The sequence below is a fragment of the Falco rusticolus genome, chromosome 4 (assembly GCF_015220075.1).
Source record: "Falco rusticolus isolate bFalRus1 chromosome 4, bFalRus1.pri, whole genome shotgun sequence".
NCBI classification, from domain to species: Eukaryota; Metazoa; Chordata; class Aves; order Falconiformes; family Falconidae; genus Falco; species Falco rusticolus.
The window spans coordinates 96,721,674-96,741,392 of NC_051190.1; the positions used below are offsets into that span (position 1 = coordinate 96,721,674).

At 41.3% G+C, this 19,719-nt stretch overlaps 1 protein-coding gene across 1 annotated transcript in view; it reads left to right on the plus strand.

Annotated features, from left to right (window-relative positions):
- The window catches only part of SUSD5 (sushi domain containing 5), a 43,875-nt gene extending 30,423 nt beyond the window's left edge, over positions 1–13,452 (plus strand). The window contains exons 4-5 of the mRNA XM_037387179.1: positions 127–315; positions 9,973–13,452. Of these exons, the coding sequence (XP_037243076.1) occupies positions 127–315; positions 9,973–11,255 (1,472 nt within the window). The 3' untranslated portion in view covers positions 11,256–13,452. The remainder of the gene's footprint in view (positions 1–126; positions 316–9,972) is intronic.
- The last annotated feature ends 6,267 nt before the right edge of the window (positions 13,453–19,719 follow it).

Genomic DNA, 19,719 nt, shown 5'->3' on the forward strand with positions numbered 1-19,719 from the left:
GAGATGTATGGCTTCTGTGGACATGTGTAAGTTTGTCCTTAGGGTAACTCTTCCAGCTCCGCTGTTAGCACTGCATTTAAAGACTATTGCAAGGTCTCTACCATCTCATTTCTTTTTTCCTTTCAGACAAGCCCTGCGGGGACCCGCCGTCCTTCCCCCACACCATCCTGCATGGCCACACTGGCTTTGAAATGGGGGATGAGCTGCTGTACGTTTGCGCCCAGGGGTATGTCATGGGCAACAAGGAGACAGCGTTCACGCTGCTCTGCGACAGCTGCGGGGAGTGGTACGGGCAGGTTCAGGCCTGTGTCAAAGGTAAGCTCACCCAGCACACGGAGCATCCCTCCGGGAGGTCGCAACCTCTCATCCTCAGCCCAACTGACACAGTTTCAAACTTGCAGGGGTGTCCCCTGGGCATGTGTGGTCCTGGTGACTAGACCATCAGCATCTTAGCTGGCCCAACAGGGCTGTTACAATCCCGTTGGTAGATATCTCCAGTAAACCACAGGAGAAGATAAATTGTTCATACTGATATGAGCATAAAGTTTCTTCCTGGGTGTTGGAAGCCATTCAACAATTTTAAATGGAACTTTTTATGTCATCTTTTTTTTATTTTATTTTTTTTTTAATCTGCTGACTCCATTTCAGGGATTCACCGAGTCTTATCCCAGGGTTATCGCTCAGTTCCTGCCTTCCTGCCTCCTCCTTCCAGTTCGCCATCTTCCTTCTTTCCCCCACCCCCCACCCCCCCAATACCCTTTTTCTTTAGTACTGAACGTAATTTTTAATTACTGGAGCATAACCTATGGAAAGGTTATTAAATACCTGTGTAATTAATATCAGAATCAGCCCCTTTGTGGAAATCAGTTGTTCACGATCTTGTACGTGCTCATTCTGTTTACTGGACAAAGTTTGTAACTTTTCAATGTACTTATTTTGTTTACTCAAGCAATGGGATTACTACGGACATTACAAGAAATACCAGAGGTATTTTTTCCAGAGGAGTTCAAAAGCCATGCCCCGGCAGCATCGGGGAGCCAGAGACATTGTTTACCAGACAAAGTATACAATGCAGGTTTTGTATATTCTCTGCTGTGTTTATTTTCACACGAAGCCACAGAGTTGCTACAGAAATGAGAACTCTGTGTTTCTTCTCACCTTTGGGAACCCAGAGCAAGCACAGAGAAAAGCCGGCGTCTTTTTGCAGCCATGCACTAACCACGTAAATAGCATCTTGCCTGACCACAGACAGGCTGAGGCTGTCCATGGCTTCATCACCATTTAGCATTACATCTTCATGTGATGCTACGGGCTGAGTCCCTGAGATCGCATCCCCCTTACAGAAGAGTCAAGATGCCGTGGTGGTGCTGTGGCCCCATGGGGACAGGGGTCAATACCTCTCAAGGGCACAGCAGCCCCACATGCAGCTCCCCCCACTTCATTTTGTTTTCTAGGTTAAACTGAGCTGACCATCCTTTAGGTGCTCTTGGATTTTTATTTGGGATGCAAAATGGGCAATACAATAGCTGTCCATCTTTTAAGCCCCAGACTTTGTCCAATGGCTTATACGAAGATAGTTTGGCTGATCTGAGCTTTTACTAGCCCTTTCCTGCTAGTTGCTTTAGTACTTTTGAACTTCTGGCTTTACATGTATGACAAATGCCGCTTCCTTTTGGTAAGTTAGGAGAATTAAAGACCTGTGTGAGTTAAGAGAGCTGCCCACACCACAGAAGGTGGCTGCAACAGAATGGCAGAAATACAATTCAGGTTAAAGCTAAGCAGTGAGATGGAAAAGTAAAAAAAAGTAAAAAAGAAAGTTAAAAAAAGAAAGCCCCAATAAAGAGGCATACAATTTTTATCTCATACCATGCTTTCAGGATTTTTGTCTACAAACTCAACAGTATCTACCCAGATATTCACTCCATTAAAAGGAATGAAAGTGGATTTTCTTATCAAATAACTTGACTCAAGGAATCAGGCTTTTATTAAAAAAAACATCCACCAGAAGTAAAATTCAAAAGCTCTGAGAAATTATAATAATGACATTTCCTTAATTTAAACCTTCAAGAAAATCCACCTTTATATATTAGTTAAATTTTGCAACAAACTTTTAACTTTCTCCTTGTTTAAACATAAGCTAAATAGTACCATGGGTTCAGATGTGGATGCAATCTGAATTCTGTTTTCTCATTCCCTTTCTCACGTTACCCTGCTCGATGCATAGACCTCACAATTTTTCCAGTATTTGAGAACAGTCATCAGAGTTTCTTACTATTTTTTTCAGAGAGATGTCACACCTTTAAGATGATATTTCTGTCAAAACCAATAAATTTTAAGCAAAGGAATGGGCAGCTGTTGGGTAGCTGAGTTATCTATATGGACTGGAGTTAGCATAGCCATTTCAGAACCTGTATATTCCTTAATGCCCAGGGACTTGCAAGGAGTTATTTTTACTCATGAATATACACCACCAGGCAGTGGATAATCATGAGAAAAGGTCAAACTTGTTCTTAGTAGAAACAGATCATGTCTGTGCACCAGGGAACCAGATATTCAAACATATCCAAATGGTACAGGCATACAAAAAAAAAAAAAAAATTCCAACACCTTTCTGAACTATTTCAGCTTCCAGAACTATTCTTACAAACAGCAGTTCAGATGCTTTAAGTGAAATACTGCAGGGAGTGGAGGAGGAGATTGGATGCAGAGAAGGAAAAAGAGTATCTGCATCTGATAACCCAGCCGGTCTGAATTTCCTATAAACCGCACCAAACTGCTACTTCTTTTTCCTTCACTGAGGTTAGTGAAAATGCTGACTTTATCACACATAGAAATAGAACTGTATTACACCGAAGTAAGGCAGGGAAAGAATCAGGCCATTTAAGTTGTGTGTGGTGCACTATTTTCCCTGGATAAATGGTCTGTTTCCACTGTTTTGCCTGAGACTTTCACACAGCCGCAGGGGAGAGAAAAATATTTTTAAAAGAAATAGGAAAGTGTGGCTGTAAAATCACAAACATCAACACTGGAACTTGGGAGCAGATGTAATATTGTGAATTATGATTTCTAAAGTTATTTAAATGTAGACTTCATGCTGAGGGGCTTCCTTTGATTAATGTTTTTCAAACACTTTAAGGACCTGGGAAAGAAAATACAATATGTGTTAAATTAGTAATTATATATTCAATCCTCCTGATCACAATTTTTCAGGAAAGGAGGCTTTACGGGAAGACAGAAGTGTGTGATACAAGTGTTCATTATTAAAAAAAAAAGTAAAATAATTCAGCTAAAAAGAACAAAACATGGAATTCAATTAAAAGAAACCTGATTTGCAGTCGACAGATAATTTGGGTCCATAGAAAAGAGGGCAATATTTATTAATTAAGTACTGCAGAAGCCAGCACACACACTGCTTTTTAAGCACTTTGGGGCAAGAGAGTAACTTCCCTATCATGAAGGTTAATGATGGGACTTAATGGAGATGCTATATCCCTGTTGGCAGAGTGGGCAGAGTGGGCCATTCCTGTCCTGACTGGCTGACTTCAGAGGAAAGATGGTCGTGAAGCCACTGCAATGAACTAAGTGCTATCTTTAGAGGCTGGTTGGATGATACAATTCCCTTGTTCTGCACCCGTGCTGGGTGAGCAACTGGAACTGGGAAATGGACCCGATGCTCTCACAACAACACAGCTGGACCACAGGGAAAAAACTCCCATCAGAGGATGCAAAGATACAAGGCCTGTTCCTACATCTGGCACTGTCTCTGAGCCAGGGGCAAGCCACTGGACTGCTCTCTGCTGCTTACTCCACCTCGCGAATGCAAAAGTGATGTTTATCCAGCTTCATAAAGCTTTCTGAGACTTGCAGGCATTACAGCTGCCTGTTACTGTATGGGTTGGTAATGGCCACGTTCTCATGCCCAGCTGTCCGAGCAGAATATCAGACTAAATAGCAATAATTGGCTTTTTCTCTCGCTTGTGTAGAAACATTGCTTTACATTCCCAGTTGTTTACCCAGAGCAAATACGAAGGCAAAGAACTGTCATCGTAGCGGCGTCTAAATATAGCACTTAAACGTCCTTTGAAGTAGCTTTATGATCATCTTTCCTCTCTGTTTTGATTCAGTCAGAGGAGATATGGTCCACTCTGGCACCCAGGATGTAAATGTACAACGATGCAGCTGGCAGATTTGTAAATTAAATGGAAAAAGTATATTATGCATCAATACACCTATAATCCAAAATAAAATATGTGGCAAAACTTGGCTATAGGCATAGATGAACAAAATAATTTTGGGGTTATATTAGGTGGATTCTGGATAAAGTAAAGTACAGTAAAGTGCGCACACCAGGTAATGGACTGTAATTTTTAGTCAAGATGCTTTTAAAGAAAAAAAGTGTCTCTGTATAGTTAGTGTTTCCTACAATTTCTCATCATGAAAAGACACTGTGTTCCAGCTGAAAACACAGGGATATTCAACCCAGCAAAGCAACCTTAAGCAGAAAACAGGGAAATACATGGTTTTTGCAGTTTATTATTTTTGCTATTTCAATGGAGAGAACACATTTGTTTCACAAAATATATCCTGAAGATTGGCATTGTGGTAAGGTCTGAGAGCAGAGGTGTACATGCCTTGCTGTGGCTGTCCTGCAGGCACAGAGACTGAAGTGACTGTTGCTATGTGACACTTGTATTTTTTTCCCAAAAGGAACCATAGGTTCGGTATCAGAAGCATTAATACTAACATTTCAGGATGTGTGTGTGTGTATGTGTCAGGACTGCACTGCATTAGGCTGCATCCTTGAGAATTTGCTTCCTCAAAGACAGATGAGATGGCTGGGAGATCATGTCACATCTCTGCCCTAAAACTGGCTAAGAAGAATGTCAGATATTTATCCTTTTCCCTTGGCTATAAGCTTGTGGCAGCTATGAGCTTGTGGCAGGAGAGGTCGTATCTTCTGCACATCTAAGGAATCTCTCCAGCGTCAACTCTCGAATACTTGTCTGGTGTGTTCAGAGCTGGTCTAACCTTCCCGCACGGGGGACCGTCCTTCTGATTTCTGTGTAAGGAGGATTCAGCCGACTCTGACCGCCTCTGAAAGCTCCATCTGCAGCTCCCAGTCTTTTTGCCTGGTTCAACTGTTCTCATGACTTCAGACGCTGCTTTCTGAGTTTTCAAGAACAGCATTGATTCACATCCATGTGGTCTGTAAGCATGACTAGCCAGCACCATTTAATTCTTTCACTTTTTTTAATGGGGAGGGTAAAACAAAACGTCTCTGGTTTTCGATCTTATTCAGGAATGCTTTGGTTTTCCTTCTGAGAGTGCAAATGGAGAATTGTGACAGACAAATAAGATCAGCAACAAAATATGTCCGTGGCCTGTCAAAACAAATGTGATGACAAACTTTGGTTCTTTTTTCAGGTCTGTCACTGAGTGGTTGTATTAGATTAATGTAAATTATTGATCTGGCATGAACTGATTCTGCCAAATTGAATTAGTTAAAAATATTATGATGGGTTATTTATTTATATTAGCAGACTTTCTGCTAGAATAAAAGTCATCCACCTTCTTGTAGCTGTTGCAAAAGACAAAAGGCAACACAATTTTTGTCTAGCATACTCTGGTTGATTTGAGAGAAGTGTGTCCATGTGCCTGATCTGAGCCAAATGGACAATCCTTTGGGATGCTGTAGGTCACAAATCTGACCAATCTAGGCAGGTTGGTCTACTTGCTCTTTTCCTTCCCACCTTTAAAGGCTTGTTCATGTTTTCTGTAACTACTTTGAGATTCTTAGAATAAAGATGTTTTTATACAGTAGAAATGTTTATGATGATGGTCTACATAGAATCAAGTTTCAATTTCCTGTACTCCAAAAATACATCCACAAAGTATGCAGTGCACTTTATGGTTGTCCAAAATAGCAACACTCAAAATAGAGCTTGGATGCCAATATGCTATCTAGAAGAAAAATTAAACGGATCCTAGAGTGTGGAAAACCAGGCTCTCTGGAATTGCCTGTTTCTATGTTTGGTTACTGTTTTCACATTAGCGTCAAAAGTTGAAGGAGATGAAAACTTTTTAGGATTGGATGCTTCCCAGAAAGGACAAGGCTAAATTAAAAGGATTTTACCTTTTAAATGAGCTTCACATCTTTGGTAGCATGCCATTTCAGCATCTGCTGCTGTAAAATGTTCATTTCAGCCCCGGTAATCCCTCAGACAGTGAATCAAGACTCACTGATCCTGGAGTCTGCCAGAGAAGGGTAGGGGTAAGATGTCACAATGACCAAATATAGAAAGATTTTGGTCTTGGACTAATTAATTTTGGTGCTGGGTCCTCTTAGAACCAGACCTGCTTGGATAGGAAGGAAGATGCAACCGCTTTTAAATCAGTTGCTAGCTGGTTTAAAAATGTGTATAAATAAAGGTTTCAACTATTTGTATAATAGGTGGAGCTGAATCTACTTTGGTTATTGCTTTTCAGTGCTGACACTAAAATTCAGGGAGCTGGAAACCTCCAGAAACTGCTGAGGAGGTGAGCAAAAAGGAGTGCAAAAGTCGTGCAATCTGTTCCTGGAAAATCAAGCTCACGTCTGACTTAAAAGATTGTCATGGTAACACAAACTCACTAAAACCAAGCCCCGTTTGAAGGTCTGAGGCCCAGGAGAAAGAATAGAGTATTATTACTGTGTAAGTCAGTTCAGGATCATATAAATCAAAGCTTCAGAGTAAGGGGGTCTGTGTTTCCTTTGATGGTCAGAGCGCTCAATAGTTGCTTTCATTCTGGTATCCCATAAGCTAACATTAGCTATGTTGATAGTCCTTGCTATAAACTATGCAAATATGGGAGATTGCATATGAAAATACATTATAGCAGCTTTACAACTCGGGTCACAATCTGATTGTCGGAAGGAACAAGAGTCCCTTATGCAGTGACGAGCGGGGCATAATGAGCTCTGATCTCGGGCTCTCTTTAGACTACAATGGGCTTTTTCTTCCCTCAGCTGGACATTAAGAAAGCACCAATTCATTTCTATACGTGCAGGATCAGGCCCAAAGACAGCAGGTTTGATGGAGGCTTGACTGATGGTTCAACAGACCCTTAACATGTTCTGATGGACTGAGGACTCATGTTTTCCTAGGAGCATGTGCTCTTTCCTGACATGCCTCCGCAGGACTTTCTTCTTAAGGGCTGAAAGTAAGTGGCAGGAGAGATGCTAAAGGGGAAAAGCCTCAATCTCTATAAAAAGCATATTACTGCATCCATTAAGCATTTATCAATGATCCATAACGGTCAATGAGATGAATACTAGCCGCCCATTCATATCGCTAACTAAAGAATGGGTCTGGAGGAAACACCACAAGCATACAAGGTGTAATTTTTGTTCATGGATGCGTGTGCATGCAGTAGAACACCATAAAGTAAAAATCCATGTTTCATCCTCAGCTGGATGACACATTCTGACAAGTAAATGAGTGGCAAAAGTAGAGGTACAGGAGACGTACAGGTGAAGACAGGCTGGTGTGATGATTCATCTCAAAAGAGGAAACAGGGGCCATCATAGTTGGTACATGGTGAGTTCTCACATCATGACATTCCTGTTCATATATATCAAACAGACACAGGCTGTCCTGAGAGACACTGGACTTTAGTGAAGCAGGTGTGCAGGAGTCTGGATGGTAAGGTGACAAAATTGCTCGAGGCACTGTTCCCATGCCAAGAGAGCACCAGGGAGAAAAATCCCTAAGGGAAAGCGAGAGAAGGGACAAAGTGAGGCTAGCATTTGATGGCTTGTGTAAGTGCTATGTAGCAGTGGCCAGTGCCACACAGAGCATCATGAATATGTGGCTGACATGCTTTGGCATTCAGAGGTACCCTCTAGTCATTAATGGAAGACTGTTGGAAAAGATTTTAGGATTAATTAGGAAAGTGAGAGTCCTACCAGGAAGCTTTCCACGCTGAGAGCTGGATTCCCCCATCTGTTAAGTCATCTTTGCACCAGACAGAAGGGTTTTCCTGCTTTGCAGAGGACAGAGAGGATCTAGAGGATTACACAAGTGGATGAGGGGACCAGGACCGGGAGGGAGAGGGGTCCGTTGTTGGCACTGTGTTATCGTGCGGAGGTTTCACCCCACACCCCTGCTGTGAGAGGAGAGGACCTGCTGAGAACATCCAATTCTCACGCACGATAGCTTTCACAGAGGTATTAGCACTTCACAGGCTGTGTCGCACATTTCGGTTTCCACAGTGTAACTGCTTTGGTTTCTGGTAGACCTGGACCCTATTCCAAGAAAAATACCTTTTGCTAATACTCATTCTGTTCTGGCACCTGGCTTAAGCTGTTCTGGCAAAAAGTGAGCTGGTGTGAGCTGTATCACCACTAAGTGTTTTTGGTTAGACTGGTTTGACAATATTTCTAATCTTTCTTAAGACTAGACCAAATATGGCTCCGCCAGAAGTCTGGGAAGCAGTCTCCAAGGAGAATGTGACTCATTCGGAAACTGAGTTGGGCCCCAGATGAAAATATGATTCAAAGTTGGTTGAGTGTAAAAAGGCAAAAATAGATAAGACTTTATGAATGCATTGATTTGTAATACAGCTTCTCCTAATAACTCCTTGTTTCTTGTGTCATGCCAGGTCTATTGCTTCACTGTCTTCATGAAAGACTAAACACTCTCTTAAAAAGAAAAATTCTCACCATGATTCAGTTTGTTTTATTTTCCATATCCCAAGGCACTGTTTTCTAGGACTTTTAATGCCAGCATATATATCAGCAATTACATCAACTTTCTATGGAGTAGAGCTTGTGTGAGCTGAAAATCAACCACCCTGTCTAGTTTGGAAAATTTTTCATTGAGCTAAGGTTTTAGAAGAGCGGAAGAAACATAAATTAAAATGCATTATTTCATTCAAATTCAAACATTTAGATTCATGCATCGAGTAAAGTCTATTTTGCTATGAGTGGTAGGTCTGTTGAGGCATGGGGAGTTATTTTGAAATCAAATTCAAATTTTGTGATAAATCCACCCCTCTGTCGCACTCAGGTTTTTTGTTGGTGTGGGGGGTTTTGGGTTTGGTTTGGTTTAGTTTTCTGGTTTGGTTTTGGGGTTTTTTTCTCTTTTCTTTTTGGTAACATTCAGTTTCTTAAAACTGGAAGCCTGACAGCTGATTACAGGTGGTATTACCTTGATACCTAGGCATTAGGCTTTAAGTGTCAGAGACAGAGTTTTCTGTTCTTGCAGTCATGGGTGCACCTTAGTTTCTTCAGATGCAGATGAGCAGAACTCAGTATCAGCTTTGGTGGTGGGGTCTTCCTCAGGCAGCTCTAAAGAGCTCTCATGGAATGAGAAATACTGTTCAGGCCACCTGGCCCCAGGTGTCATATCACTGCAACACCAAGGTCATCGAAGAAAAGCAGTATAATGATAAAAAATTGAATATATGGTACTGAATGTAATCCTTTAAAATCAGCTTGCTCAAAAGGGATGAAGTTGCTGTAAAACTTCTGGTTTGTTTGTTTGTTTAAAGTCCAACTTGTAATTGATCACTTTTTGCTATACGTTCCTCTCTACACCCATTTCTTAATTGAATATGATGAAAATTTTTCCTCAAGTCTGGCAAAAAGAGTCATGTTAGGGAGAGCAAAGGTTTGAGAAAGCAATAAGCAGTTGAAGAAAATCCTCTAACTGCAGATAGTAAGTTATTTGTGTACATCTTTAAATCTGGAAAGATAAGATATTAGCAGTTAGCATTGACACCTATCTTGATTTTAAAAAAAAACAACTTGATATTGATTGTCAGCTTATGGTGGCCCGTTCCCTTTTCAAATAAACAATGACACTGAATGAAAAACAGTCTAAAAGTCACTCCTCCTCATTGCACCTTTCTTCTTGGCTTCTTGTGACAAATGAGCCCAGTTCTCTGGAGAAATTAAATGTTGGCTTTTGTGGGTTTTTTTAATGTTTCTAGATGAAACTGAGGCACACATTGACTATGAAGATAACTTTCCTGATGACAGATCGATACCTATTGCTGAGAATGAACACATAAATGGCAAAGAGGAAATCGAGCAGGAGCAAGAACAGCTTTCCTTCAGTAAAAGTTCAAAGGAAGGAAGAACTGAAGGTACCGGAGGTGTTACTCAGGACACAGACACTTCTGAAAAAGGAAGCAGGGCACCAACCGAGTCCCCCGTCTCACTCCTAAGCCAAAAAAACTTGTTTTGGTTTCCATCAGAGGCTTTCAGTGAGCCTGAATCAGAGAAGGAGACAGATGATTCCACTAAAGCACAGCTTTCTGAAGGTGACAACCGCATTGGAGTGAAGACAGCTTATGATGAACCTGGTGCCAAAATGTTTTACGACAGTGAGGATTTCCCCATCGGACCCATTCTCACGACTAATGATACAAAGGCAGAGATAGATGCAGTTGCCATTACTGACGAGTCATGGCTAGATGGCTATCCAGTAACACAAGAAGTGGTAGAGGATGACGAAGAGGAGGGGGATAAGGTTGATGGCTCGATGGGAACAGAAGACGACATCGTCCTCACACCTGACCAGCCAAATCACGTTGAAGTAAGAAAACCAGGCAATGGTAGCCCAGCCCCAGAGGAGGGTTTAACACAGATTGTGGCAGCAACAACAAGGACGGATGATGAAGGAGCCAATGAGACACCGATACCACTTACGTCAGTGAGTGGCCTGGAGAACTTAAGCATGAGCAGAGGTTATGATGATGCTGCATGGGACCACCCAACTACATCTCTGGAAACTATGACTCAGGAGCCTGGTACAACGATGCTGTTTTACATAACCAGCTTAAAAATGTCTGTGTCAGAAACCTCTGTGATGGGCAGCCCCTCCGATCACACTCCGTATGCAGAACCAGAAGAAACAACCAGCTACCCAGCACAAGTAGCAACCACTGCACCAGCTCCAGATATCGTTACTGATACATCGTCCCAGGAATCAGCTGAGCAAGAAAATCTCACCCAGGGCCTTGGAGAAAAGCCTGTCCCCACTTCCGAGCCGTGTGAAGGGGAGGATTGCCCCAAGTCCAGCAAAGGTGCCATCATAGCAGTAATTGTGATTCTTCTCTGCTTGTTACTGGTTGCAGCTGTACTGGCTGTGTGGTTTTTCAAAAAACGGCAGCAGAAAAATTCTGTCTATAAACTAAATGGAAGGTGTCAACCCAGACATCATTGCTACCACCACTACCACCAGCAGCACATCGAAATGCAGAAAGTCTAACCAGGGGTCTTTTGGCAGAGATGCTAGAAATCGGAAGAAAAACCTATTGATGCTAGAAGGATCGCATGACTCATGGATGCTAAAATCCAGCAGTGCAGAAAGCAGAAGAAAAACAGAATGCTAGAAGAACATAGAAGACAGAAAAGATTCATCCTTTTGAAATCACAGTTTAGTATATTCGACCTTTCAGGGTTAAAGAATCTGTACATTGTTATCACAAGGGTCTTTTGGAGACACCAGCAGGACACAGTGTGCTTGGTAGTACATCTAAAATTTGTTCCGCTTTCACATTTTGCTCCTATTAATAATAAATTAATTGATTAATTTCTGTGTTACCTGGTTATAATGTAATGGCTGGGCTGGTCAGGCCTTCTTGGTCTATTCTCAGTGGAAGAGGGGAAGAAGGAGGGGAGAAGGATGTTTTTGGAGCAACCACACATTTGGTGCTTGTTCCTTTTTTAGAACCTGCCCAAGCTGGTCAGGATAAACCACCGTAACAAATTACTACCTGATGTGTCTTAAAAAGAAAAACTATTTGCTACCATACTTTAATGGATAGTATTGCAATGATTACTAAGGTACTTTTCTTCAACATTGTGAATTTAACAAGCCACCAATGTTGGATCATTACGCTATTTTTCTGGAAGACGTTCTTTTAGCCTTAGTGAAGAAGTGCCGTTGTTATACTAATCTTTTTATAGAATTCATGATGTCTCCCTGGAATTCGGAGAATACTGTAAGTGCCATTCTTCCTTGAGTATCAGCAGGAGAGGAGTCAGAGCACCTTTGATTCCAGGTGTTATGATGAAGAGCCTCTTATCACGGTGTCAAACAGCGATAAAGCACTTTCCAGGGGAACCCTGTATAAAGTCGGCTGCTTTTCTGAACAGGACACCGACTGGCCAAGATGCTGAATTTCACACTGATTCACAGCCAGTAGACCTCTGGCAACTGAAGCCACATATGATACTTCTGCCATACGAACTCTGTGGAAGGACTGATTTTCTCCGTTCTGCTCTTCCATCAGCTGGAGGTGTGCCTGGGGTGGACACTGGCTGTGGGAGATGGGTATCCATCTTGAGTGCTGCTTATTGTGGTTTTAAAGATAAAGCAAAACCTGGAAGAGAAAGATATCGCATCCACTTGGCTTTTAGGCTGGGTGTTGGTGTAAACACACGGAGGCTTTTCTAACAGCGTGTTCCATATCCAGCAGTTCTGAAAATAAACAGGGAGAGAGGGGAGGATGTTTTCTAGAATCGCTTAATATAGTTCTGGTGAGTTTAGCACAAAATACTTTTCCTTACCTTTCTGAATGAACAGGAGAAAGACTGGCAACTGTGAATAATCTGCAGGTCAGAAATAGATTCATCTGCCACTCTATTGTACTGCCTTAGCCAAAATATGCCAGTAATTCCACACACCAAAATGCTGGAGTAAGAGAAGGCGACCGGGTGGAGTTCACCCGTTTCTGTGTTCTGCCTTGAGTCACAATGGCAACCGTCTCTGACTCCATGGAAGGTAGACTTTATGAAATGGAGTGCAGAATTGGGCCCGTCAGACATACAGCCGTCAACCTCAGTGCTGGTAAGGGAAACAAAGCGGGTTTAGACAACGGCTATATGTTACCTTGGAGAATTTGACCTCAGAGTGAGAAGAGTTGAACCTGATTGCCTGGCAAGAGCCACAGTAAATAAAGAAGGACAGAAACTGTACAGATTTGTAAATATCGTGTTCTCTGACATGTGCATGACTTTATGCCTTTAATGCATTCTAGACCATGAAATAACCTACAATTTCTGTTGTAAACTATTTTTTTATGCAGCAACATTTAAAAAAAAAACAATGGATTTTGCACTAAGCAACTTTATGGAGACTGTTAACTCAACTAAAACATACAGTCTGTAATCTCATGGAAATATGCTGAACAATAAACACAGGAACATCCATTAAAAATATTGTTTAACTGAAAGGTACGAGCATGCGTTACAGTTCTGTGTAGCATCATTCAAAATGAAAAGTCAATACTATTTGGCTCAGGAACTGAACATGTAAAAATGAGATTCAAAATATAATTACAAACACAAATTGTACAGGGATCTTATCTGAGACTTAGAAATGCTTGTTACTCATGAACCAGAAGAAAATGTACATTAACAATGCTTTGGAGGTATTTAAATAAAAATCAAATTGCAAAAAACAGGAAAGGAAGCGCTTGTGTGTGTTCTTGTGCAAATCATCCAGTTTGCCCACATGTTTATAGAGAAAAGATAGGTCTGCCACTTGGATAATTCTTGTAGAAGACAGTTCGATACTAAAAAAATTAGCTGAAAAGTGTTTAGCTTAGGCTGCCAGCCCAGTTCTGCTTCAGATCATCTACCCCCTTTTGCAGCAGCATCTGTTTGTACTCAACGGTTTTCACTTCACCAGCATGATTCAGGGAGTTTGGGAAAACTGATGAACAGATGGGGATAAACAGCCCATGAACGATACATTTGACTTAGGCCTCCTTTTGGATGCAAAACTTGGCTAATCAAAGACAGTAGGGATGGCGAACAATAAATCTAGTACAGCAAATACAAAACCTGAAGATGGTATGGTCAAAATACAGTAGGGGGTGAGTACTTATTGCAGGGAATTAAGAGCTGAAAGTGCCAGCTGTGGGTTGAAATTAGGAAAGGAAAAAGGAAAGGGGGAAATGTCAGGAGGGATTTTGTGGTGGGGACATCCAGTCATTAAGAGACTGGTCTGTGGCTCTGAGATAGAAGTCACGTATTCCTCCTCTAGGGAAGCCACGTATTGCAACAGGCTGGCCAGAATCAGCTCACTGGTGTTGAGACTGATATGACCTCCCTTTCCCCTCCTTTATTGACAGCTACCTATTGACTGGGCCCCCATTTCATGTCGATCACGCGCTGCTGCATCTGGGCAGAGCCCTGTACGAATGTGCTGTCAGGGAGGCTGGGCGGTGACACTGTGGGGTGTAACATCAAACTGCTGACACTGTTTGGGGGTTCCAGCCCTTGTAACCAAAGGGTGTTTGCTCCCCTTTGCACAGAAACACTGGGGTCATGGATTTTAGGTATTAAGCTCTCGGGCTAAAATCCCCTCAATGTCTGTGCTCATCCTTGCATTTGCCAGCTAGGTGATAATATATGGCTTGTGGTGCTGTACTGCCCTATTGCATACTGTATTTATACTGTATGTGAATATATCTATCTATCTCTATGCAATACTGTACATATTGCATACCTCAAAAGCTATTACGTTGGGGATTTGTTGCCACAGGCATTGAAGCCAGCATAGGTATTTTTTTTCTGCAATGAAAAGAAGTTACCTCTTCTTTTTTTATATATAGTAAATAATTCGTAATGCAAAGATACAACATAATACATAGCTGTGAAAGATGAGGATACGTAGCTATGAATGAACATTTTAAAAATGAGTCATAACAAGAAATGAGTAGATAGTTGTAAGACTTGTCAAACTACAGGGTTACCACCAGCTGAGGATAATACTTAAATGTTCAACCCCTTTTCAGATAAGTGATAGTGAGAATGGGGCAAAAGCATAAAGACTCAATTTTTTTCTTTGAAGTTAGTAGTCACATAAAGTTACACCTCTGACCCCCATATTTCCCCTTGAAAGTATGCAAGTTCCAAAGTTACTTTGCAGAAGAATTAGTCAAGAAAAAAGCACATTTGTTACTTCATGCTGCTTAAAAGGCCTACCTGTGAGATAAATCAAAGGGAAGGAAAGGTTTTAAATAATCAAAGAAAACTTAGAAAGTTTTTTTTCTACAGAAAAGGTTAGCATTTATAAACTTAAAAATTCAGAACTCTACAGAATTTAATTTTCATATATCATTGGTACTCTAAGGAGAGAGAGCAGAGGGGAGGGAGGAGAGATGGGTGTCTAAACCATTGAATATTTCCTTGCCAAAAATAAATAAATAAAAAAAAGGTATCTGTTTATTTTAATATTTTTTCCTAGGCACTGAAGAGGACTTAAGACACAAACCCCTGATTTGCTTGGGTGTGCAACCCAACTTACTTTGGCGACTTCTTGCTCAACTTCTTTTTTGTATATAGCTTAAACTCTCCACACTAGGTCATTCAAGCCTTGAGTCACCAGAAAAAAGAAGTCGCTGTTTAAAGTATGGCAGACAACCAAAAGTTCAGACAGCTGCAATGAAGGATTAGTTGTGGGTTTTTCTCACTGCCTTGCTACAAACTGCATCACAGCTCTGTGTTCAAACATTATTAAATGGGAATGTTTTCTCTGGCACCAACTACTTCTCCCCACAGTTTAAGTATTGAATTTTTTTAACTGAAGTAGCTTTGGTTTACAGCTCGCATTAGAACTTAAAAACATATTTCCATAGTAGCTGGCATATGCAGGCAACTGTTTATTCTCAGTACCAGCCATAATAAACACTTGTACTTTTATAATCCAACAAATCTTTGTCTAATCACAACTCCGTTTTCAAAGCTGTAAAATTTGCATGCTATTTAAACCATGTCTCATGAAGACTCTCTAGAAATTGAAAGGTTTTCCAAGTCTGCCTTCATTATCAATATAGACCAATAATTCACTGTAAAGGATGTGGAGATACATGGCGGGTATTAATGGCAATGGTCTAATGAGAAAAAGCTTTGTAAAAGCAAGACATGCTGTAGGATTCGCAGGGGGACAGCTTGTCTTGGGGAGACCCACCTCGAATTTACTCCAGCAAGTATGAAGAAGTGGCATCTCCTTGGTCAGACGGGCTTTCCAGGTGAACTGCAAACAGCATCCGATTAACTTTTGGGTTTATATTTCATCAGCATTTCAAAGCAGTGAAGCTCTGGAAAATGGAGCAATTTGAATTTGCTTTTGGCTCTTGCCTTGTCAACAGAAGTGATGAAGGTCTGCTTGCAGAACTACTACGGTGAATGAAAGGGCCCAGCAGGACATTTGAATTCCCATTCAATTTGCCAGAACTGATCATTCTAAAAGTATTTGGGTTTTGTAGCTGACTTTATCGGCTATTGGGATCACTGAACACAGAAGTACAGAGCCTGCAATGCTGTTTTATGGGAACAGAATTAAACTTTGTGGAGAAAAATCACTACCACCCTTCTTCCTTTTTTAATGAATATTGCTACTGAGGATGAATTAGCAAGAAGCTGGAAATACATGAAGAATTACTATCAGTAAGAGCAGGCATTAATTTGGAAAAGATTACATACTTAGCACAGCCTATCAGATACACTGATTTCCAACCTATGAATCCCTTCCCTTGCCCAGGCTTTGGTTCTTACCTAAGAAAGATTGTTCTGACAGCTAGTACCTGTGTTTTTCACATACCCAAATACCCGCTTCAGCGCACCTGCATTTGTGACTCAGTTTAACCTTCAGCTTTCTAGCAGCTCCCTGTCACGCAGGACGCCATCCAACAAGAGATCAAGCATAGGACTCACGTTGCATGCAGACCCCTGTGCCAGCCAGCTGCCAGCAGATGGGCTTCACCCCCCATTCACCTTGAAGTGGTGACTGAACAACATGCTCAGCATTACTGCAGACTTGCTGGTGGGCAGCAGTGGAGGATCAGAGGCCAACAGCAGCTACCCAAATAGCCAGCTTTGTTACTAGAACGTGAGCAATTATTAAAAAGTGTAATTGTACAGCTCTACAACAAGTTATACTACTACCAAGGTCAATATGAATCTCATCTCCAGGGTTAGCCCAGGGTCAGCAGACACAGGGTGCTGATGCTACGTTCAAGCCAGTCACATGAACATGGTGGCTTCAACAAAATTATGTTTCCCTGAGCATCAGCATCATACTGTGAGCTTTGTCAAAAAAAGAAACAGAATAAAAACCCTGAATATCCCATTGGGTTAGGCAGAAGCTGCTAACATCTGAGGCAGACAACTCACAACTGCAAGAATCTGGGGTGGCAGAAGGAAGGCAAGAACCATATTCCCGCAGCCTCCCAAGAAGAGCTGGCAGGATCAGAGAAGTGGAAGAAAAGACACTAATTTATTGCAGTCACATGTAAATGTTGGCATTTAACAATAGCAGCAGCAAAAGAAAAAGCAGTTAAAAGAACCTGAGAATGCTGAAAAAAGCCACAATAAATACTGAAGAACTGGAAGAGGAGCTATTTCTCATTAGAAAAGAACAAGGGTTTGAGAACTACTTGTACTTATTAAGATTGAACTGGCTTGAGACCATATGTAGTGGAAATTAAGAAAGCCAGAAAAAATCCACAGACACTTGAACAAAATGAAAAAGGGATCATATAGTGCCATTTCAGGAGGCTGCAAGAGTATCGGTTGCCTCCTCAAGTTAAATGGAACGGTAAAGGACATCAGACTTACTTAAAGTAGGCTTAAGAAGAACAAATCATTGGCTAATGGACATCTTAGTAAATCACGAAATCCCCACCTGAGAAGGCACAGTGGCAGGGGATTTCAGTTGTAAGGTTGAGCGCTGAGGAAATGACTGGACATGAAAAGAGATCAGCTGAAGAAGCCTTAGACAGAATCGCAAGCTTACCAGGAAATTTATCATACCCCAGGGACTTGCAGTGGTCGAATAACTGATGAAAAGGAAAAACTAGGGTTCATAGGTGCTAAATGTATCCCCGGTGAAACTCACTGAAGTCAAATGAATCACAGAACAGGTTAACTCCGGTGCTCAGTGTTCCACCAGTAGAGTGAAAATATTACAGCATTTTACCACACACCGGGTTCTTTAAAAGAGACTACAGCAATCTGACAATTACTGCTGGAGAGGGGAAGGGGGTTCTTTTAACTGGAAAGAAGTAATTCTGGGCGGCAAAGCAAAGAGAACCTGGAACTGACTTTCTGTCATCTCATACCTCCTGTAGTCTATGCTGCTTGTTTCACCAACAGGCAAAATCTGATTTACACATGTTATTTCCACACAAGATGTATAGCTATGGAAAGCCTCAGGTCCAGGAACATGTTATAGGCACCTCTTTTGCAAGTCTTTAAGATTTTGCATCGCGGTACCCACGGACAGCACACAAGAGCGAAGGCACTACAGAAACAAATAGCCAGACAACAGCCGGTGCTTGGCAGAGCTCCTAAGTCAGTTTGGTACACTGCAATGAGAAAAAAGTAAATGCGACAGCAACGCACATGGATACATCCATCTCCAACCAGCTCCGTGCCCTTCAATAGCAGGATTTCTGGATTTGGGAGCTAGAGTATAAAGGTGAAGTTATTTGGGCATATGACCTTAACATCAATGGTTGAGCTCCTGAGGAGGAAATCTGGAGTTGTCCTGTGCAGGTTTGGAAAGCAGAAGGACAAGAGAGGCCTGCAGTGCAGTAACCTCTCCCTTGAGCATACACCTCCAGCAGGAAAAAACTAGGGACAAACTGGAGAAGCTAACCCAGCTGGGTATCACAATACATATATTTCATGGGGAAGTGATGGTTTACAATCAACTGCTTGTGACTTTTAAAAAGTAAATTCTTATATAAATTTACAATAGAGTGCTAATATTGCATGGAACAGAAAATGTAAGGGAATCTGATACACTTTCTCTATGTTCGAAACATATAGCAAGCTAGATTCTGGTCTTGTCACCACAAGTGGAATGGGTAAATCTCCTTAAAAGGCTCTTAATAGATTTTCATTTTGAGAATAGAATGGTCTGCCCATCAACCTCAGTGGATTAGTTGTGATTTATATTAAAGAAGAAAAAAAAACCCAAACTGTTCTTCCAAATATCTTTCACACACAATTTAATGTTTTAAAATTGTTTCATTGCTGCCACAGGACAGAGGACACTTAAAACTGATCCTGTGGATTCCCCTTATTCTCTGCAGACACTCAATGGTGTAGATACCGTACTTCTACAACACCGATGAACTACAGCAGCAACCACTCAGCAAGATAGTGTAGATCACGTTTTGTCTTTTTAAAAACCTAAAGCAGATTTTGGTTTTGCAATTCACTCTCATTCAGCTGAATCAGGGTTCAGTCATAAAAGCACTGAATGCACTTGTCTACTTTGACGTAAGTGGAATGAAACCACTTGTAGGACTTGGACTTGAAAACAAGACAGGAAAGCAAAGGATGAAATCCTGAATCCTCGTCTGTGGTCAATGACATTTCTGTTCTTCAGTAGCCTGAGGTACTAATTCACTACTCCTCTCTAAAACAGTATTTTCTGGGCCTTCAAAGTACTTCTGTATTGGACTCTGCCCCATATAATTAACAAAAATGTCAAGATTTCACATGCAAATATTTTTCAAGATTCCACTTAAAATTGCCTCAGTCTCCACTTGTACTTACTTTCGGATGAAAAAGTCCCACCAGACTGAAAAAAACATGCAAACTCTTTTCTACAGAAGAGAACACTAAGTATGGCGATCACCATTGTTTTATACAAGATTGGCCTGACCTCACACAGGAATCACAAGTTGTTTCAACAGAAAGAGTAAGAA